This window comes from Colobus angolensis, unplaced genomic scaffold (assembly GCF_000951035.1).
Source record: "Colobus angolensis palliatus isolate OR3802 unplaced genomic scaffold, Cang.pa_1.0 Scaffold152, whole genome shotgun sequence".
Taxonomy (NCBI): Eukaryota; Metazoa; Chordata; class Mammalia; order Primates; family Cercopithecidae; genus Colobus; species Colobus angolensis.
This window is the reverse complement of record NW_012114622.1, coordinates 43124-64565: the sequence shown is the minus strand read 5'-3', so window position 1 is coordinate 64565 and position 21442 is coordinate 43124. Positions and strand designations below refer to the sequence as shown.

Genomic DNA, 21442 nt, shown 5'->3' with positions numbered 1-21442 from the left:
GATTACAGGCGTGCACCACTGCACCTGGCTAATTTTGTATTTTTAGTAGAGACGGGGTTTCTCCATGTTGGTCAGGCTGCTTCAAACTCCTGACCTCAGGTGATCCGCCTGCCTCAGCCTCCCAAAGTTCTGTGATTACAGGCGTGAGCCACCACACCTGGCCAAGTTAGTATAATTTTAATAACACTGACTAGTGGAATTTAATGCAGAATTATTTTATAATTAAAAAGTTTTTTCAACTCATTCTAAATGGCACTCTAAGGGGAAAATATTTAATACAATAAAAGATAGTCTCTTCAATAAATGGTGGAGGGAAAATTGGATACCTATGTACAGAAGAATGACAACAGACCCCTCTCTCTTACCAAATTCAAAAATAAAATCAAAATGGATTAAAGACAAGTGTAAGTCCGAAACTATGAAACCACTAGAAGAAAAACACTGGGGAAATGCTTTAGGACATAGACCTGGGCAGAGATTTTTTTGGAGTAAGACCTCAAAAGCATGGGCAATAAAAACAAATATAGACAAATGGGATCACACCAAGCTAAAAAGCTCCTCATGGCAAATAAAAAAAAATCTACAGAGTGAATAGACGACTGATAGAGTTGAGAAAGTATTTCCAAACTATCCATCTGACAAAGGATTAATAAAGTTGATGAAATGTCATACAGAAGACAGAAAAAATGTTCTAAACATGAATCAATCTCATGGCTAGCTCTCTATATATCTAAAAACAGTAAAATGGGTAAGGCACAAAATAAGTTTCATGAAACAATACCATTGAAGTAATTTTGAAAAAGAACACTCAAATTAATACTACATGGTTTTTTTTTTTTTGTAAACAAACACATATGCAAGTAAATATGTGGGAGAATTTATATGGATGAAAAGGGAGGGCATGTTTTTGGAATGGGTGGGTAATGGAATTAGCAATGGTGAAAGAAGAAGAAAAAAATAGTGAGGAAATTACATGGATCAATGATGACAGTTTGCTTTGAATCCATGCATTTTGTTAACTTTGTTCATTTGAGCTCCAAAATAAGATGGGAAAAGAAGTGTAAATAAAAACACAATAGAAGTTTTTTTAATCACTGGATTGGAAATATGCCTTAACTCTTATGTTAGACACTCTCACTTCATTAGGAGACATGTATACAGGTGCAAAGTCATTAAGGAATAGAATTTCAGTCCCGGATGATATGCTTAGGGGTAAGCATTTCATTTTAAAGATGAAGGATATTTCACTACAAAATTTGAAGTACTTTTTGGAGATCAGTTGAGAGGTATATTACCTTTAAAAATATTTGTTCCAAAAGTTTTAGATATGGCTACCTTTTCTCTGAATAAATTGGTGTGGTCGTGTAAAACAGATGCATTTAAAGTCTTTTTATTGACCTTAGTGGTACCTCAGAGAGTATATACTCAATATATCCCAGTGCTAAATTCTTCACTGTATTGAAATAATTATATGCTAAATGAGGCAATAATACAATAGCTTCTGCCAAATTTCTTCGCAGGATTACAATCAGATATTATTGTATGGATCTGATAAAGTCTCTGCATTTTTAAATAAAATGTTCTCAAGCACAATTTATTGAATCATCCAGTGTTCCTTATACAAATATGTAAGTGATCAACTGTAATTGGAATTGATTGTTCAGAAAATCAGTTTTTTCCACCCCAATGAATTGATATGGATTCCTTTATCAGATGATGAAAATCATCCTTTCCTTTTTAAACTTGGTTACTAAAAGACTCAAAAGTAGGAGGCTCAAAAGTTTTCAGCTCAACTGTGCAGTAGCTTTTTTTTTTTAACCCTGATTTCCTGGTATTTAAATTAATGTACACTCTTACATTATTCAGCGCTTGCTTTTCTGTACTTGTAATAATGCTTTCATTGTATTAAAGCCTTTTACGGGATCTACTTAAGTGTTTTTGTGGAAGTCTGTGAGGAACTGATTTCAAAGAGGCAGGTGATAAATCATTTAGAAGAGCATTTATCTATAGTAATTTTCAACTCAGCTTGTGACTAACCTCAAACACAATAATGAAGGCCAATCTAGCAGCAAGAATATGCCAGTATTGTAAAGTAAACTCATAGGGTTTGGAACTCCAAGGGGGGCCTCTGTAGTCTCTGTACCTGAAATCCACAAAAACAAAGAGAATGACAAATAGAGATCAAACAGTGAAGGCCCGAATTTTCTTGATTTGCCCAAATGCCAAAATAACAGTTTAAATGTGCTCATTAACATGCAGGGGGGAATACATGGAATGGTGAAAGCAGGCAGGAAAGAAACTATTATAAGTACCTGCAATAACCAGATTTTCCCATGCCAAGCTCACTCAGGTCAAAGAAGGATAGGCTATTGTTGACATATCCCTTTAAGCAACTGGGAGAAAAGAAAAATATCATGTGATTCAAAGATTCATACATTTCTAGCCTAATTATTTTATTACAAATGCCAGGATTTTATAAATGTATTATTCTTTCCATTCTAACGATAAACTTTTAGCAACTAAGCTCTTTTATTCCATTCCCTAACTTTCATAATTGTACCTTAACGAGACAGATTGCTGCCCTGCCATTTTCTCCCAATAATTCCTACATTGCCTTTTCATCTGGTTTATGTTTATTAACTAGTTACCGCACACTAGACATTTTGCTAATTACTTTCTATGTATTAAAACTCTATAAAATATGTTTTATAAATATGCATGCACATAATACTGTTCAATTATAATTAAGTAGCTAATAAATATTGCTTATTCTTAACTTATTCAACATATATATTTATTCAAGACTTATGATTTGTTGGAAAAATTCTCGATGCTTGGTACTTAACAGTGAACAAAACAGGCAAAAATCCCTACCCTTGAAGCTTACATTCTAGTAGGGTGGGAGAGGGGAGAGGCACGCACACAATAAACATAATTAATAAGTAAATTGTATAGAATGTTAAAATGCAGTAAGTGCTATGAAAATAAAAATGAAGTAATTCTTCCAGATAGGATATTGTTAAGTCAGCATTCCTACAGTAACAAAAATCCAGTTTTTAAAGACATTGAAGATGTATGGAAACAAGAACTAGATGAATGAATGTTCCAGAGACAGAAAAGTCCTTCCTAGGTAAATTGGCAATCACCTATTCTTTCCCTTTCCTGGAGGCATTCATTTGCCAAATCTGGGTGAATACTAAGAATTAGGCTCAGCTCAACTGTGCAGTAGCTTTTTTTTTTTTAACCCTGATTTCCTGGTATTTAAATTAATGTACACTTTTACATTAGAGTCTGTACCAAGGGCAATAGAAACCAATGAGTTTTACCAACTGCATGGGGCTGCTGTGACAGATTGGAAGGTACAGAAGCCCCAAACGCCTGGATGTTTTTCTCATGAGATACTTGCTAAGTTCTTGGGCAGCCTGGAAAGCTGGAGGTGGGAGTGAATCTGGTTTTCAAAAGGCAGAATGAAATCTTCTAGAGTGTCACAGCACTTCAGAGAAAAAGGCCTCTACAAGCCCTACGGCAAGAAGGAGGGGCTGCCACTAACAGCCTCTTAAAAGTTTTAAGGCAGTGGAAGGCCGAAAGGTAAGTCTGAGCTGTCCATAGGCCATAAATGAATCTCATGACCAAGTGGAGCTAATTCTTGCAATACGAGGTTTTTTTCTATCATATAAAATCGCTCAGTGGAACTCACTACATTAACAGAACAAAAAGAAAACCATACGATCATATTAATAAATAAATAAATGTTTCATAAAATTCAACTGGAGATACAATAAACACTACTCAACAAAACAAAAATCTGGTAGGATCTTAATCTGATGAAGAATGTCTACATAAATACATATAGCTAATATCATATTTAACAGTGAAATGCTTCATATGTTGAACACTTTCTCCTGAAGTCAGTGAGAAGACAAACATTTCTCTTGTCACTATTTCCATTCAACACTGTCTATACAAATAGAAGAGAAAGACATAACTGCAATTAACACAAAGAAACAATATATAAATATGACTTTATTCATATATGGCATAGTTATGTATATAGGAATTATAAAATAATCTAAAACCCATTTGAATTAATGAGTGAATTTAGCAAGGTCACTAGATAGATACAAGGTCAATATAGAAAAAATATTTCAGCAGCAAACAAAAGAAAATAAAATTTAAATGAATACTACTTATAATGACATTACAAATACCAAATATCTGGGTATAAATCTAAAAATGCCATATAGGACCTCTACACTGGGATCTAAAAACAAACAAACAAACCACATGTCTCAGAGAATTCAATAAACATTGAAGTAAATGGAGTCAGCATGTTAAAGACTGGTTGTTAAAATGTCAATTCTCTCAAATTTTTAAAAAATGGTAACTGATAAACTGAATCTAAAGTTTATATGTAAATGTAAAGAATCTATATTAGCAATGTCAGTGTTGAAGAAAATGTACAGAAGATTACAGCACGCAATATTGACTTACTGTAAAGCTACAGTAATTAAGACACCGTGATCTTCATACAAGGAAAGGCAATAGGCCAATGAAGAGGAGATAGTTCAAAAACGGATCCACAAATACACATTCACCTGATTTATGACGAGAACGGCCCTGCCATCCTTGGTGAAATAATTGTCTTTTCAACAAATGGTGCTGGAGAAATTGGATGTTCTTAAACAAAGTAATGTAAACCTTTGGCTACCACACAACATAATAGATTGGGCTAAGGGAAATTGGAATTAGGGGGTTAAAATTTCACATAGAGTCCTTAGGGTAGACTTTTTTAGGAAGGTAACATGAGGAAAGATTAGGAGTTGAGAGAGGCAGCCATGAGTGTGTCTGGGGATGGACAGTTTCAAGCAGAAAAAGCAGAGTCCTTGGCATGTACTGGGGACTGTGAGAGGGCAGCAGTGGTGGAAACAAAGGGAGGGAGGGAAATAGTGTTGGAAAATGAGTTCTGAGAGGAAGCTCACTTTGTATGAATTTAGGGAGGATTTTGGCTCTTAGAGTGAAATAAGAAGACGCTACTGTGTGTTTTGAGCACATGAATCACATGAATGAACTTAAGTTTTAACTAAGATTATTCAAGGATCCAGGTGAGAGATGATAGTGTCTTGCGCTAGGTGGTGGCAGTGGAAGTGGTATGAAAACGGGATGTTTGGAAAGTAGGGTCAACATATTTCCCAGTGGACTGTGTGGGATGTGAAAAAAGAAAAAGTATTCAAGGGTGATTACCAAGGATCATGGCCTGAGCCACTATATATACGAAATTGCTGTTAACTGAGATGGGGAAGACTGAAGGTGAAGCAGGATTGGGTGAAATTTGGACTTTAAATTTGGGCATGGCAAGTTTTAGATGTTTATTAGACATGTAAGAGGAGATGCCAAGTAGACAGTGGAAAATTCAAGGCTAGAATTCAGGTGTGAGAGTAGATTGATCCATGAAACTGAATTAGATGGTCAAGGAAATAAACGGAAATACAGATGATAGTAAGTCCATAGATTGAGCCCTTGGGGAACTCCAAAATTAAAGCTGAGAGATGAGGAGAAGTAGCAGACATGATTGGTCAGGTGTGGCTGGTGGGGTAGCAGGAAAACCAAAACTATGTGGCTTTCTGAAAGTCAAGTGAATAAAGTATATCAAGAAGGGAATGATCAATGGTCAAATGCTGCTGAGAGGCCAAATGATGTGAGAACTGGAGTCGACAAGTGGGTTTGACAATGTGAAAGTCATCATGACATCTCGATGGAGCCATGGAGCATATGTGTTACTGGAGAGAGTTTAAAAGGGAAGAGGAGAAGGGGAATTGGAGAACATAGGAAGAGAAAGGTCTTTGGATGTAGTTTTTGTGATAAATGGGAGCAAAGACATAAAGATGTAACTGGAAGGCAGCTGGGACAAGGAGGACTTTATTGACTAGAAGAATAAAAGCATGTTTCAATGTTCATGTGCCTAAGTAAATAGAGGCAAAATACATAATGTATGAGAAAAAGGGGTGAATTACTAGAATGATGGTCTCAGGGAAAGAGAAAGAGATTCAGGGCATAAGTGGAGGAATTTTGCCTTCAAAATGGGAGCACAGATGGTTCTATTTCTAGGAACTTGGAGGAGGCAGGCTATATGGGACACATACTGTAGGTAGGAAGATGTGATAATAGACGTCTGTGGAAGATCTTTTCTAATTGATTCAATTTTTCTTAGGTAGGAAGCAAGATCAGATCAGAGTAAGAATAAAAAAGGAGGTGCGGAAGGCTTGAGGAGCAAGGAAAAGGTATGACAAACTTCTCTAAAAAAGTAGACGGGCAAATGAACTAGGAAAATAAAATACGTTTGTCAGGTCCACACAAAGTATGTGATACAAATTTAAAGTGAAACCAGTCGGTGTGGTAGTTCATTCTCCTTCATTCACATGCAGCTGCATGAGTGCAGTGCAGAGTAGACAAAGAGTTTGGAGAAACAAGGAATGTGATTCTGCATTTCCGTAGCAAAGTGAATGGGGGCGAGGACCTATGTATCCAAGAAAGTGGTTACGGTGATTGGGCAACTGGTTTGTAAGATGGTTAAGGATGGAAAATAGGACATTAAAGGAAAGGGGGGGGCAAGAATGCGTTATTATGACCAATGCCTTAGAGATCTAGGTGGGTTCAAAGAATCGTTAAAATTAATTAATTTTTACAACAACCTTAAAACATATATATTTTATCTCCATCATAATGATTAAAGAATTGAAGTTTAAAGGGACTAAGTAACTTTATCTAGGCCTGTAATTCCAAAAACGTTTGCCCTCAGAACCCCTTTGCATTTAAAAAATTATTGAGGATCCGAAGAAGCTTTGTTTCTTTTTTTCACAAAGATATATCACTGATATTTTAACATATTCGAAATTAAAGCTGAGAAATTTAGAAAATGTCTGTTACTTCATTTAAAAACAAAAATAATTTATATTAAGTTAAATTGATATAAATGACCCATTTCTTAAAGAAAAATACCTGTATTTTCCAAAAGAAAAACATACTGAGAATGACGTTAAATGTTTGCAAACCCCTTGAATGCCTGTTTTAACAGAAGACAGCTAGATTCTCATATCTGGTTCTATATAAAATCTATTGCAATATGTTGTTTTGGTTGAAGAATAAACAGAAAATCTGGTCCCATATATTAAGACTATTTTAATAGTATTTGAAACAATTGTGGATATTTTTCATTGACATTCCATCAAAGCTCTACATGTGATACTTTCTAACGTTTAGTTGCAATGTGGAATTTTAAACCATATCAATGAAGTTTTTATTCTGTTACATTAAAATTCCTAACTTGTATTTTAAATTCGTCTTTTATTCATTCATGATTTTGTAACATCAAATATGGGTTATTTGGAAAACATTCATTCCTGGAATCATGCAGCTCTTCCAAATGTTGACATATTTTTACTACATACCATGAAAAAACTCACGATTGTTAATATCGCCATTTATTTTTATCAGAAAAAAATCTATCAGCATCGGGAAGCTTTTAAGCTCAAAGTGGTAAACAAAAGTTATCCAAAATTCTAACTTTCACTTCAGTGCTTGAACTTTTTCAATGGCAATAAATATAGCAATTATTTTCTTTAAAATGACAGGCTAGTTGTGAGCATTCTGTAAAAGACTGCTAAGTATCCAAGTCTGAATAATCATAGTTTGTCTGGCAATCATTATTTTACTTTGGAAAAAAGTTTGCTCAGTTTGTAACTCCAACGATCACATGAGTGCTTTTTTTTTTTTCTTTGAGATGACCATCACACTTTGGAATTAAGCAGAAAGTGGTTTATGCACACTTCCTATTTTGTCACATGAAATATTTAAAAGACATCTATTCAATAGTGGAGATTTTATTAAATCAATAATTATTGCTGCTTCACTGAGGACACACTGAACTTCTTATTGAAATTTTTTATGTTGGCCAAATTATGTGAGGAATACAATCACTACGAATACTGTTTGGTACCACTGCCTTTAGTTACGCAAAACTACCAGAAACTTTATTCACCAACATTTTTGGATTGCTAGGGAGAATGTCAATATATGAAAAGGGCAAATTATATCTTAATATCATTATAAAAACTGCATTGACTTCATGGACCCCTGAAGGAGATCTGCAGACCACATGTTAAGAAGGACTGCCCTCGGACGACGGTTGTTGGAACCTAGATTCAAACACACATCTATTTGATTCTAAACCTTGAATTCTTCATTACAGAGCTATGCTGGCTTCACTCCATTCGCTGTCCATACTAGAGCCAATAATTTATCATTTCATCTACTCTCTTGCCAATATCCTCCCCTCTCACTGTCATCTTGTCCTTCTGCCCCCTCCAAAAATTTCCAATCTGAATGAATCTATGCCAATTTAGCTGCTAAGCATACATGGAAAATAATTAAACATGGTGCTCCTCTGAATGTGTGGTGTCAGTGTAACATAAGTCCTCCACATGTTGGCTTGATATTAATCTATATTCCTAACCGATGAATGTGGAGAAGATGTCGGGTGCTATCTATATGAAATGCAGGCTCTGGAATGTAGAGTACTAGATACCCAGTCAATCTCATTTTCACTTGCCACTAGGTGGCAGTGAAGACACTGGCAAATAATGCTATGGAAGAAGGCTCCTTAACAAGCCTGTATGTTCTAAATCCTTAACATCCGCTTCTAGATTATTTTGAATTAAGAAAAAAGAGGGTTTTTAAAACTACTAATACAAAATCCCACTTACACTTAGATAGTGCTTTACAGTTCATAAGATCTTATCTCAGACACCATTTCTTAAGTATAAGAGCTATGGTTTTTTTTTTTTTTTTTTTTTTGAGACAGAGTTTCGCCCTGTCATCCAGGCTGGAGTGCAATGGCACAATCTCGGCTCACTGCAACCTCCGCCTCTCGGGTTCAAATGATTCTTTTACCTCAGTCTCCCGAGTAGCTGGGATTACAGGCACCCGCCACCACACCCAGCTAATTTTTGTATTAGTAGAGACGGGGTTTCATCATGTTGGCCAGGCTGGTCTCGAAATCTTGACCTTGTGATCTGCCCACCTCGGCCCCTCAAAGTGTTGGGGTTACAGGCCTGAGCCACCGCACCCGGCCGAACATTGCTTATTATGAATCAACTAGGTCCAGATTAATGATGTGTCTTTCACTAAAAGGCAAAGTTAGAACTCAAACCTAAAATGTCTGGCTTCAAGTTAAAATCCTGTGACAAGACCCCAAAGTATGCAATATATGAAGGAAATATCCATTCCCTTATCACCTATCTGAAAAATTGAGACGTTTATATCCAGAAAGGTATTTCACTGATCTGAGAAAACGTCTGTTCCTCAGCAGAGTTAACAGTGGATTTCCTCCTATTCCAGGGCTCATCCTGCTTGTGGCACATGTCCTGCATCCAGATCAGCTGCATATCCAAAGCTGCTCCTGCAGGAAACAGGAGAAGCAGCTTCTCCTGCCACTTCTTCCACACCTAAGGCTGATCTCCAGCTACAGCTCTATGTTACGTGCCTACAACTCCTCTCTTCCTCAAATCCAATGCTCGCTTACATTTTCCCTTAGTACTTTATTTCAGTAAGGAAAGAGCTGAAAAAACCTGTATCCCCTAAAGCAGTGGTTCTAAACTGGGTGATTTTGTCCCCCAGAGGACTTCTGGCAATGCCCAGAGATAATTATGGTTGTCACAACTTGGGGAGCAGGGAGGTCACTGTTGGTATCTACTGGGTGGTAACCAAGGGTGCTGCTCAACATCCTACAATGTAAGACAGCCCCTCTGACCCCTCTGACCTCTCTGACCCCTCTGACCTCTCTGACCCCTCTGACCTCTCTGACCCCTCTGACTCCCATGAAAAGACAGAATTACCTGATCTAAAAACATCAGCAGAGAAGAGGTTGAGAAACTGTGTTGTAAAGAGTGGATTTCAATTTTAAAAGAAAACACATGGGAGATGGATTTTTTGCATCCTGAAAACCCTTAGTTGTAAATTCCTTTTGAAAATCTCTAGTCACAGAGCTGACAGTTTCTTCAAATTCTGCTTCTCCCCAGAAACTAGCACTGCTCCATTCAGCAATTTGATTAGCCAGTAGAGGTTGCAATTTCCACATCTATATGGTAAGATTACATTCTTACCATACAGATGGTAAGAAGTTATTGTAAGATAACTTCTATTTATAGAATGTAACTTCTAAATACATTTTTTACTATTTTGATACTTGTGATGCATTTCCAAGTAAAAACATTAGATGAACTCTAAGATTATTTGCTACAATAACACTGTTGTCCTTTTTACTTTGCTTCATTTCATCTAATAAACGCATTATAAATGCAAGGCTTAGAAACACCATCCTTAATGGTCATAGAACAAAACTTCCCAGTAAGATCCCATTTTAATTACAAATGTAAAACATATCAGGAGAATGTTTAAATTTAAACCTTACTTTTCACTTGGTTCTACATGATTTGCACAGGGGCCATATTTGTATTCGTAGACAAAACGTGGGATGTAATCAGAAGTAATAGCAATTACAAATGCATTGGTGATCACAGCCAATATACCGATTCCTTCGAGAATTCCAAGCCAGATACCTGATGAGAGAAAGATTAATCATGGTGAACAAAAATGAAAAAATATGAAAACCCTGTAAACAATCTTATTTTGGAAATGTTTTACTTATGTTGGGACCACAGCTCTGTCCACTTTGTGCTTTCTTAGTATACTATCTCAATACAGACATTATAGTTATTGAATACGCTTTTTCCACAAAGAGAAGATAGATCTCATCTAGAAAGATTTAAAAACTGAAATGCCATTAGGACTGGGTTCATGTCTGCTACAATGAATCATGGCACAGGTGCACAGGTGCACAAGATATTTCAAAGTCTAATTTACAGACCTCGCTGAGGCAATAAAAATAGTACATAAGAAACTTAAAGTTCTGCATGGTTATGCACACTGTGAAATATCTGCATTCACTCTGAGGTTTGTCTTTATCTTTTTTTTTTTTTTTTTTTTGAGACAGTCTCGCTCTGTCACCCAGGCTGGAGTGCAGTGGCCCCATCTTGGCTCACTGCAAGCTCCGCCTCCCAGGTTCATGCCATTCTCCTGCTTCAGCCTCTCCAGTAGCTGGGACTACAGGCGCCCGCCACCACGCCTGGTTACTATTTTTTTTTTTTTCCTCTTTTTTAGTAGAGACGGGGTTTCACCGTGTTAGCCAGGACGGTCTCGATCTCCTGACCTCGTGATCGGCACGCCTCGGCCTCCCAAAGTGCTGAGATTACAGGCTTGAGCCACCGTGCCCGGCTGTCTTTATCTTTGTCAAATGTCTTTTTAAAGTAAAAATATAGAAAAGCAAAACTAGTCTGGTGGTCAGACCTGAAAATTTCTAGTGGACATTTTTTACTTCCTAGGAGGTCAATCTGGCATCATGGAAATACACACACACAACAAGCTTTTGAAGTTATATAGTATAAAGAAGTAGTATACTATTCATTACAGTCAAAACTAATGTTTTCAGTAGGATTAAACTTAGTTTTAAAAATATGTATGAAAAAAATATCCTGGAAAAAAAGGCTCTATAGCACTAAAGGTGATTATGTAGCATGCCAACTTTCTTTCCTCCCACACTCAGCATTTCAAAATTTTTATAATGTGCTACGTTGAGTTGTAATTAAAAATAATAATTTAAAAAGATGTTAAAGTTGACTTGATGAGATCATAAGACAAGACATCGATACAAACCATATTTGAGTACATTAAAATTAAACACTTATTATTACAAAAGTCACAATATTTAGGCAAAAGAAAATATTTTGGGAGAAACAATTTGGTTTACAAAAACTGACAAAGGGTTTACATGCCTAATATACAAAAAGATCCTAAAATGTTAATAAAATAAACCTAGAGAAAAATAAATAATAAAAGGAGCAATTTGCTTTCTGAATTAAAATAAAAGATAAAAAGAAGTTTCAATCACTAGTATTCAGAGAAATGACACTCAGAAAATAAGATTTTTTAAAAATCCAATAGATTGACAAAGATTTGAAAGTCTTATAAAATCTAGTGCTATTTAAGGATTGTGGAAACAGAAACTCCTTTACAGTGTTGCTGGAAGTATGACTTGTTACAACATTTTTAGTAATTAATCTGATACATCTTAAAATTAAAATATGCATACATTTTAATCCTACTTATTGGGACCTATACAACGGATACACGATATGCAAACACATATATAAATATGTGATATGTACTACATGTGTAACAACTATGTACATATTTATATTTATAGCTATGACTATATGTGTATTTCTGCTTATGATGGGAAATAAGTAAATGGTTATACAATTTATGATGTATCAGTTTTATAATTATTACTATTCTATTAAAATAAATTGGACAAACATGTTTTGAGCTGGAGAATGTTCATGAAGGAAAAACAATGCACACTTCTACATATGTATACGAATATATTTTTGTATATTTCTATGAGCGAGAAAAACAATGGCAGAGGATACATGCCAAATTGATAGCATTGACTCCTTCAGGTAGAAGAGAAAAATAAAGGTGGAAGATTACTAACTGTTTTCTTTATACACTTTCGTGTTCTCTGGCTTGAGCAAAGTAAAATCCAGTAATTTAGAAAACACTTATCTATGGGAAGGTATAGTAAATGCTAACTAAAGCCGAAATGGAAGTTTTTAAAAATTTATTTTCTAGATTTTCTTTAATGTGCTTATATTATTTTTATTTTATTTTAAGTTCTGGGATATATGTGCAGGATGTGCAGGTTTGTTACATAGGTAATCGTGTGCCATGGTGATTTGCTGCATCTATCAACCCATTATCTAGGTATTAAACCCAGCATGCATTAGCTATTGTTCCTGATGCTCTCCCTCCTCCTGCCATCCAAACAGGCCCCAGTGTGTGTTGTTCCCCTCCTCTGTCTATATTGTTTAAATAATGAAATCAATATCACCAAATTTAAAGGACAGCAAAATTTTAGTTGCTTGAAATATGAGAACTCAAATTGCATTGTATTCAATCTTTACAGATAAGTATATTTTACATAGACTTTGGTGACGATGTAATATATAAGTGGGTAAAATTAATTAAAAAGATAACCTTGCAGTATTAGCCAGAAAATTTCCCCTCCCAAAAAAAGAGACATGTGGAGTTGCTTTCCAATACAGTTGGACTTTTTATTTAAAAACTATAGTTTATTAAAGCAGTATATGTAATAAGTAGCACAATGGGAAAAAGTGAATTATATAAATATAATTGACTTTATAGAGAATTTAGTGTAAAATAACATAAAATAAGTTCAAAAATTGAATTATTTAATAAACGGTCTTGGAAAAATGGATTAGGCATTGGGAAAAAAACCCCGGACCTCAATTTTATCAACAACATATTCCAGATAAATCGACAATTTAAACGAACAACAATTAAATGCATCAACAACTTAAATGAAATAATAAAATGACAGCAAACAACAAGCAAATAAATAAAACAGAATAGCAGACATATCTAAATAATGAAACAACAATAAATACAATAGGTGAAAAATCTTTGGTTCTAAAGTACCTTTCTAAGTATGTCAAAAATAATAACAACTATGAGGGAAATATGTCAATTTGATTGTATATAAAAATTGAAACCTTATCCAAAATAAAGTGAATAAATTGAAAACCAGTATATATGTTATATACATATATATCTACATATATTTATACACAGTTTTATATATATGTGTGTATATATATGTGGTATATATGTGTGTGTATGTGTGTGTGCGTGTGTGATTAATATTCCAATACAGGACTAGATAACCAAATCAGATACAATGGCCAAATAGCCAAAGAACATAAACACAATTAGCAAAGAAGAAATGTAAATATATTTAATCTCACAGTTACAAAAATGCACTGGTAAATAGAACAATACATTTTTTCCTCTTCATATTCTCAAGGATAGAACAACAATCCAAAAATCCTTATTACATTTGGAGTTGTTGCAGAAATAGAGAAATGTACTTATGATGAGAGTGTAAATTGGTACAACATTTCTGGAGGACATGCTGCCAAACTGTGTATCAAAAATTTAAATGTGCGTGCTCTTTGAATAGGAGCTCCAGTCTAGAAATGTATACTCAGGAAATAATCTGGCAAAGTTATGTATGAATATGGTCACTTCAGTGTTGTTTATATTAGCAAAGTACTGAAGCAATCTAAACAACTCTGGCTAAAGTAATATTTTAAAAAATGTCATACACATATAATAGAAATCTGTGCAGCAATTGTCCAGAATGAGGCAGAACTGTGTCTATTAACATGGAAAGGTATGGAAAGGTATATATGAAATCTGCTTAAGTTATGACCAAGTTTATGAAATAGCATACAGAATATAAACTTAATCTCTACTAAATTAATGTTCCCTTTATTCTTTTCATAACTAAAAGTGTTAAGTTTTGTTATGGTTGGAAGGGTGTCCTCACAATAGAAAACCACATGGTGCTAAGTAGTACCAAGTTATGTTGTCTTAGTCCCTTTGTGCTGCTATCACAAAATACCTGAGACTGGGTAATTCACAGTGAACAGAAGTTCCTTGCTATTTTGGAGGATAGGAAGCCCTAGATAAATGCACCAGCAGGTTCAATATCTGGAGATGGCCTTGCTTCCAGCTTCCAAAAGGGCACCTTGCTGCTGTATCCTCTGGAGGGGGCAAACGCTGTGTCCTCACATAACAGAAGGTGGGAAAGCAAAAGGGATGAATGCTGTGTCCTCACACCACAAGGAAGTGGAAGAGAATGAAGCCACTCCCTCAAGCTATTTTTCATAAGAGTCCTAATCCCATTCATGAGGGATCATGGTTTAATCACTTCTTTTTTTTTTTGAGATGGAGTTTTGCTCTTGTTGCCCAGGCTGGAGCGCAATGGCACGATCTAGGCTCACTGCAACCTCTGCCTCCTGTGTTTAAATGATTCTCCTGTCTCAGCCTCCCGAGTAGCTGGGATTACAGGCATCCGCCACCACGCACAGATAATTTTGTATTTTTAGTAGAGACAGGGTTTCTCCATATTGGTCAGGCTGGTCTTGAACTCCTGACTAATTTTGTATTTGAGACGGGGTTTCTCCACGTTGGTCAGGCTGGTCTCAAACTCCCGACCTCAGCTGATCCGCCCACCTCGGCCTCCCAAAGTGCTGGGATTACAGGAGTGAGCCACCAAACCTGGCTGGCTTAATCACTTCTTAAAGGCCTCTTAATACTATGACACCGGGAATTAAGTTTCAACATATGAATCTGGGGGCACACTCAAACCATAGCACACCTCTTGGTGTTAGCAACGTAAAAATCATTTAACTTCTGAATCTTACCTATGTCAGTTGCTCGGGCTGGCAAAGGCCTCCGCCATTGGGTGACAAATTTGTATGCATCCAGCCTGATTTCAATGATATTGTTTAACAAAGCCAAAAGAGGGGCTAGAGGAAAAGCCGCAACAAAGATGGTGGTAAAACCAAATTGCAAAACTGCAAAAGAAGAGCATTAGGAAATTAATAATATAAACTTCCTGTGTGACAAATTAGTTGCTTTATATAAATTGCCTTTAATGCTTTCAACATCCCTACAAAGTAGATATGTTTATCTCATTTTACAGTTAGGACAACTTTATTTCGTATATGTTAACTAAATTTGCTAAAGGGTAGATAGCTAGAAAATGTTGAAACCTGTATTCAAATTAAGTTCTGAATGTATTGAAAGTCTATGGGCTTTCCACCTCTATATAATGCAGCATGAAGGAGGGAGAAAAAGAAGAAGAAACAGAGGGAAGATGGGGACAAAGTAGAGGAGGAGGAGAAGGAGGAGGAAGAAGAAGAAAGAAGAAGGAGAAGAGAAGGAAAAAGAAGAAGAGAAAGAAGAGGAGGAAGAAGAAGGAGGAGGAGTTAAGATTGAGAAGTTAAGATTCAGACTGAGTCTGTGCAAAAGTTTATTGTGAAAAATAATTACTGCTTTATGTGAGTAGAATGGTAGGTTTCTTAACATAGAAACTGGTTCAGCTGTCCAGGCGTGGTGGCTCACGCCTGTAATCCCAGCACTTTGGGAGGCCGAGGTGAGCAGATCACCTGAGGTCAGGAGTTTGAGAACAGCCTGGCCAACATAGCAAAACTCCATCTCTACTAAAAAATGCAAAAATTAGCTGGGCATGGTGGTGTGCACCTGTAATCTCAGCTACTCAGGAGGCTGAGGCAGGAGAATTGCTTGAACCCAGGAAGTGGAGGTTGCAGTGAGCCAAGATCATGCCACTGTACTCCAGCCTGGTTGACAGAACAAGACTCTGTCTCAAAAGAAAAAAGAAAGAAAGAAAAGAAACAGGTTCAGCATTATTTTGTTTGCTTAAAATATTTGCTCATAAAATAGGTATCCCACTGTGAGAAAAACTTTCATTTTGGTCAATGCATGGCTCTCAGAGAATAAAACATGTGAATCTGCCAAGAGTAAATATCTCTAGCTCCTTGAGATGAAGGTGCAGATGTGTTTTAGAATGCTTGGGGTTGGAAAGGAAAGAGATAATTTTCTCTGTTGAACCAAAGCTTGTGTAAAGTAGAAAAATAGTGTCAAGAAGACCAAATAGTCCTGCGGATTTCTTTTCCTTACCCATTTCTAAGTACTCATCCATCAGTCCGTGAAGGTTCATGGGCTGCAGATTCCAATCATTTTCCCACTGAGGTATGGAAGCATCATGGATTCCCCGCTTGATTTTATGTCGTGACCACCAGTTCTGGATCAATCTACATCACAAAGCAGACCAAGGGCTTTTGAGCTCTGATTCAAGCATCCAGTTAACAATTTATAGTGAACTAAGAAATGAGTAAAACCAATTCCAGCTCCTCGGAACTGGAGGTATTTGGTTTTACCTTTTATAAAAGTTTTTTTTAAAAAAAAAAAGTTTAAAAAATGTTTTGAAAGCTTAAAATATCTTAAAGAATTTTTTAAAACTCTTTTGAAAAACTTTAGCATAGAAGAGTAGGCCCCAATCTTCCAGAACTCTCCTAGGTCCTATAAATATCTCCATATTTATCTAGGAATTCATGCCCTGTACACCAAAATAGTCCTTGACATTGAGTAAATGAATATTCACTTCTATGATTCCTTCCCCTCTCCCCACCTATAGAAATACTTACAACTTTTATGTTGCCTGCTATGATTAGGTCTGACTCTTTCATTGCTCATAACCTAAAATCTTCTGAGTTATACTCTCTGAACAGGAAAAAAAATCACGTTTCACATAAACCAGTTGACCCTTGGGTAGGATTTCAAAAGATCTAAGTTCTAGTTCCCACCCTGCAGTGCATTAGCCATGTGATTTTTAGCAAGTCACTTCACCTCTCTGACTTTAGAAACATGAGGAGTCTAAGTGTTAGTGATTATTACATTCTGCTATTGTGGTGAACAGTAATTACTAGGCAATAAGTCTGTGTCCACGAGTCCATTTTTCACACCTGGGAAGGAAGTAACAATACTGTTTTCTTAGCCCAAGTACAATCTTGGAATTATGTGACTCAGAAATATCCTGGTAAGCACATATTGTGGCCTTCTGGGTAATGAATTATTTAAGAGTTCAATGAAAATTACCTCCAGGACGAGGTGATTTTTACAGGACTTGGTGAACAGTACCCAACTCTCAATTTTAATCATGGAACCTAAGTGGCAGTTGGAGGAGCAACCAGAGAACAAACGTCAGGCAGTAGAGGTTGCCTCCAGAGCCTCGCAAAGGTGAAAAAGGGTCTGGAGGTGAGAGTTGAGGCAGATCTGCTTGTTTCTATTATATTTATTTTGGTTCTGTTTAAAGTTTTGCTTGAAGAAAGACAATTGTGGTTTACAAGAGTTTTGCTTTAATGGCTCGACTACTCCTGCTCACTTTTCTTTAACAAAGCCTTTGCCTAGGTATCGGGAAGGGTAGGATGTGCCATGGTACCCTTAGGATTTGATATATGTCATCCAAACTGACCCCTAGGGCAAGGCCATAATGAAAATGTTCTGTCTAAAGCACATGGCAAGTGTAGCAGTCCATGAGTAGTGATAATAAAAAGAAACAACTTTTTTATACTGCAATGACCCCTACATCATCTTGTTGATACTTAAGGACTACTCACAGCATGTTACATTCTGTGCTAAGCACTTGACCCCTAATTTCCTGTTTCTTTCAAACAATGACACCTAATTTCCTGTTGCTTTCCTAAACCCTGTTTTAAAGAAGTAGCCCAAGAATAGGAAGGAATACCACAAATGAACTGGGCTCCCCAATCCTCCATCCTCTATTCTCTCTTTGTTTAGGAGAGATTTGCTTAAATTTGTTTTGAATATTAAGTCTGTATAAAACTCTCCTCACAGAAAGGTTCTGTCGTTTATGATGAAGATTTAAAAAGCATTGGGTCATCTCAATCTTCATAAATACCCTATATTTTATAAATGGACTAAAAAAGCCTTAGAGATGTCAAGGAAATATAAAGCAAATTTAGCAAGGAAGAGAGAAGGATTTTAAACCAGGTCTGGGTAATTCCACAGCCTATGCTCTAAGGCTGCCTGTAAATTAACACAATACTTAATAGCAGATTGCAGGGTTAATATCACTTCTACAACCCCCAGGTCTTTGTTCAGGAATGTTCTGATAAAATGTGTACCGCCAAAAGAAAAAAAATAAGAATATAATTTGATACATAACTCCAAGCTACTTATATCACCAAACAACTAACCAGTTCTTCCCCAATAGTCAGGAAATTATTCAAATAGTCATGTTTTTAGTTGATTAGACTCAAAGCCTCAATATTACGTTGTTTTAAATACCCAGTGTTTTGCCATATTTTAAAGGAAAGCGTATTTTAATATATGTGACAGTGAGCATTCAGCACCTCTGTAAGCATTGCACAGGCAGCTAAAACATCTCAAATAATGAAAATAAAGTGCTATTGTTTTGACGTTAGTACAATCAGTACCGTTCTAACATTTTTTTCTTAGTTGTAACAAAGAGTACAAAGCTTCTCACCCAGGATTTGATCTTTGCTTTATTCTTTTGGGAGGAATGAAGGCTATCTTTATTAAACAACAAACTTGGTCTGTTGGTAATGAAAGAAACATCCCAGAAAATTATTTTTATATTCAAGAACCTGTAATGTCATTCATGTTTTCAAACTAGTAACAAGTGTCTTAACGCATTAAACAAGTTACTACGCTACATTCATTATTCTGTTTAACCCTTACAGCTGTTCTTGAGGTAGATCTATTGTTGATACATTCTTAGTGAAAACAGGCTCTGAAACAGGAATTGAGCCAGCATCTGTGTGATTACCAAGCCCAAATTCTTAAGCACTACTCACACCACCTCTAGTTTTCTTCTTTGTAACTAGACATAAGGCAAGTTTGAAAATAATGTGCTCACGGGTATCCCAGTTCCATGAAGTTGTTCCATATTTGCTTCAAAAACATGATGACACCCATTTGGAGGCAAAGGTCTATCAAACAGCCACTAGGATGACACTGAAATAGAACATAAGAGCAATAATGATATTGATCTTCTTCCCAGTAGGCTCAGACATGCTCACCTTTAAATTGTACAGCAAATTTTAAAGCTGGGTCACGCCACCTCATGCATTAAGAAAACAAAAACAAGAAAGAAACAGCATGTATGAGGGCACTTGGTGAGGGAATTCTTCAGTAATTATAGTGAAATATCGATCAAAATTATAATAGCAATAACAACAAATCTAACTTTTAGTGAGCACTTACTATCTGCCAGGCTCTGTGTTAGGCATGATCGCATTTAATGAATGATATGGAATATTACATACCCATTAACAATCAGGTAATAGAAAATAGTTAATTCTATGGCATAATGTTTATAACATATTGTTTTTAATAACCTTTTTATATCAGAATAAGTTTAGATGTATAGATAACTTGCAAAGATAGTACAGAGTTCTCATACATTCCTTATCCAGTTCTAGCTGTTGCTCTGTACGTTACCATGGTATATTTGACAAAGCTAAGAAAATTATATTAGTACATTACAATTAGCTAAATGCAAAGCTCTCTTTGGATTCCACCAGTTTTCCTCTCTCTGCTCCAGGATCCAAGCCCACATACCCGATTGCATTCATTTTTCCTATCTTCCCAGTCTCCTCTGGTCTGAATAGCTTCTCAGTTTTTAATAACTTTAAATGTTTTGAGGATTGTTGGATGTGTATCCTGTGGAATGTCACACAATCTAAGTTTGTCTCATGGTTTTCTTATGTTTAGACCAGGGTTTTGTGTTTTAGAGAGACCAATCACAAAAGTGAAGTGCTATTTTCCTTACATCATATGAGGAATACATGGGAAGCACATGACATCACTGGTGGTGTTAATTGGTTAATACAGTGTTTTCCAATTTTTTCCCACTGGAAAGTTTCTCATTTTTCTCCTTTTCGGTTCTATTTTTTAGAAGGGAGCCACTAAGTCTAGCCCATTCTCAAGATGGTGGGGAGGTGTTGAACTCTACCTCCTGGAGAGGAAGTATCTACATATATTATAATGTATTTTTAAATGATAAATGCAACATCATAAAACTAATACATCAGTATATCCTATTCTTTCCTTCGTGCTTTTCTGCTTTTTTAGATTTTCAATAAGTTAGTTTTAGAGACCCACACAAACAAAAAGGTGATTTCAACGAAAATCACAACCAATGTGTTTTACTTGAAAACATTGCAGTATTTGGGTGGGAAGGCGTGGGTCTGTTTCTTTAGAAATGGGTACATGTCCTGCTCATAAGGAAGACAGTCTTCTCTATCACTTTGATCCACAGTTTCTATTTCTATCAAATTGGTACTAGTGGAACTTCAAAGAGAACAAATAATTAAGACACTAAGAGCCTGCTTTTCCTGTTCCAGCCCAGTAATTTAATACTCCCTAATCTGAGACTGAGAGAGGATTTGCAAATGGTCATGCTTACTGCATGAAGTCTAAATTCTCCCATTGAAGCAAACCTCTTTTTTCAGGATGAATTTAGGATTTCCTGAACTCTCCCAAATATATCTGATAAACGGGTTCACTGGAGTGACTGAGGCAGAATATTTATTAAGCTACAGGGGCAAATCACAGATCACAGCTGCAAGCTGAAGCTCTTCATTTTTGTAGAGACTCAGAGGCAAGCTGACTTGCCCAAGGCCATGCAGTGTTGACTAGTGCTGTGGAAATGAAAGTTGTTCCAGTACCCTAATCCACTGCTCTTTTATAATATACTAAGGATGAATTCCATTTACCAATGTGTTTGCTGCCTTAAAGTGTGGGTTTAATACAAACATATTATTTTCTGGGATAGGAAAAAGAAGATGATCATAGGATCATGTGATTGGTTTGTTACCCACAAAGGATAGGCCAA

At 36.1% G+C, this 21442-nt stretch overlaps 1 protein-coding gene across 1 annotated transcript in view; it reads right to left on the bottom strand.

Annotated features, from left to right (window-relative positions):
* Window positions 1–21442, bottom strand: part of LOC105507699 (anoctamin-3) — a 65322-nt gene that overhangs the window by 4794 nt on the left and 39086 nt on the right. The window contains exons 7-12 of the mRNA XM_011936299.1: window positions 19463–19560; window positions 16681–16814; window positions 15402–15554; window positions 10466–10613; window positions 2313–2393; window positions 2038–2143 (exon numbers count right to left, since the gene is read on the bottom strand). Coding sequence (XP_011791689.1) covers window positions 2038–2143; window positions 2313–2393; window positions 10466–10613; window positions 15402–15554; window positions 16681–16814; window positions 19463–19560 — 720 coding nt within the window. The remainder of the gene's footprint in view (window positions 1–2037; window positions 2144–2312; window positions 2394–10465; window positions 10614–15401; window positions 15555–16680; window positions 16815–19462; window positions 19561–21442) is intronic.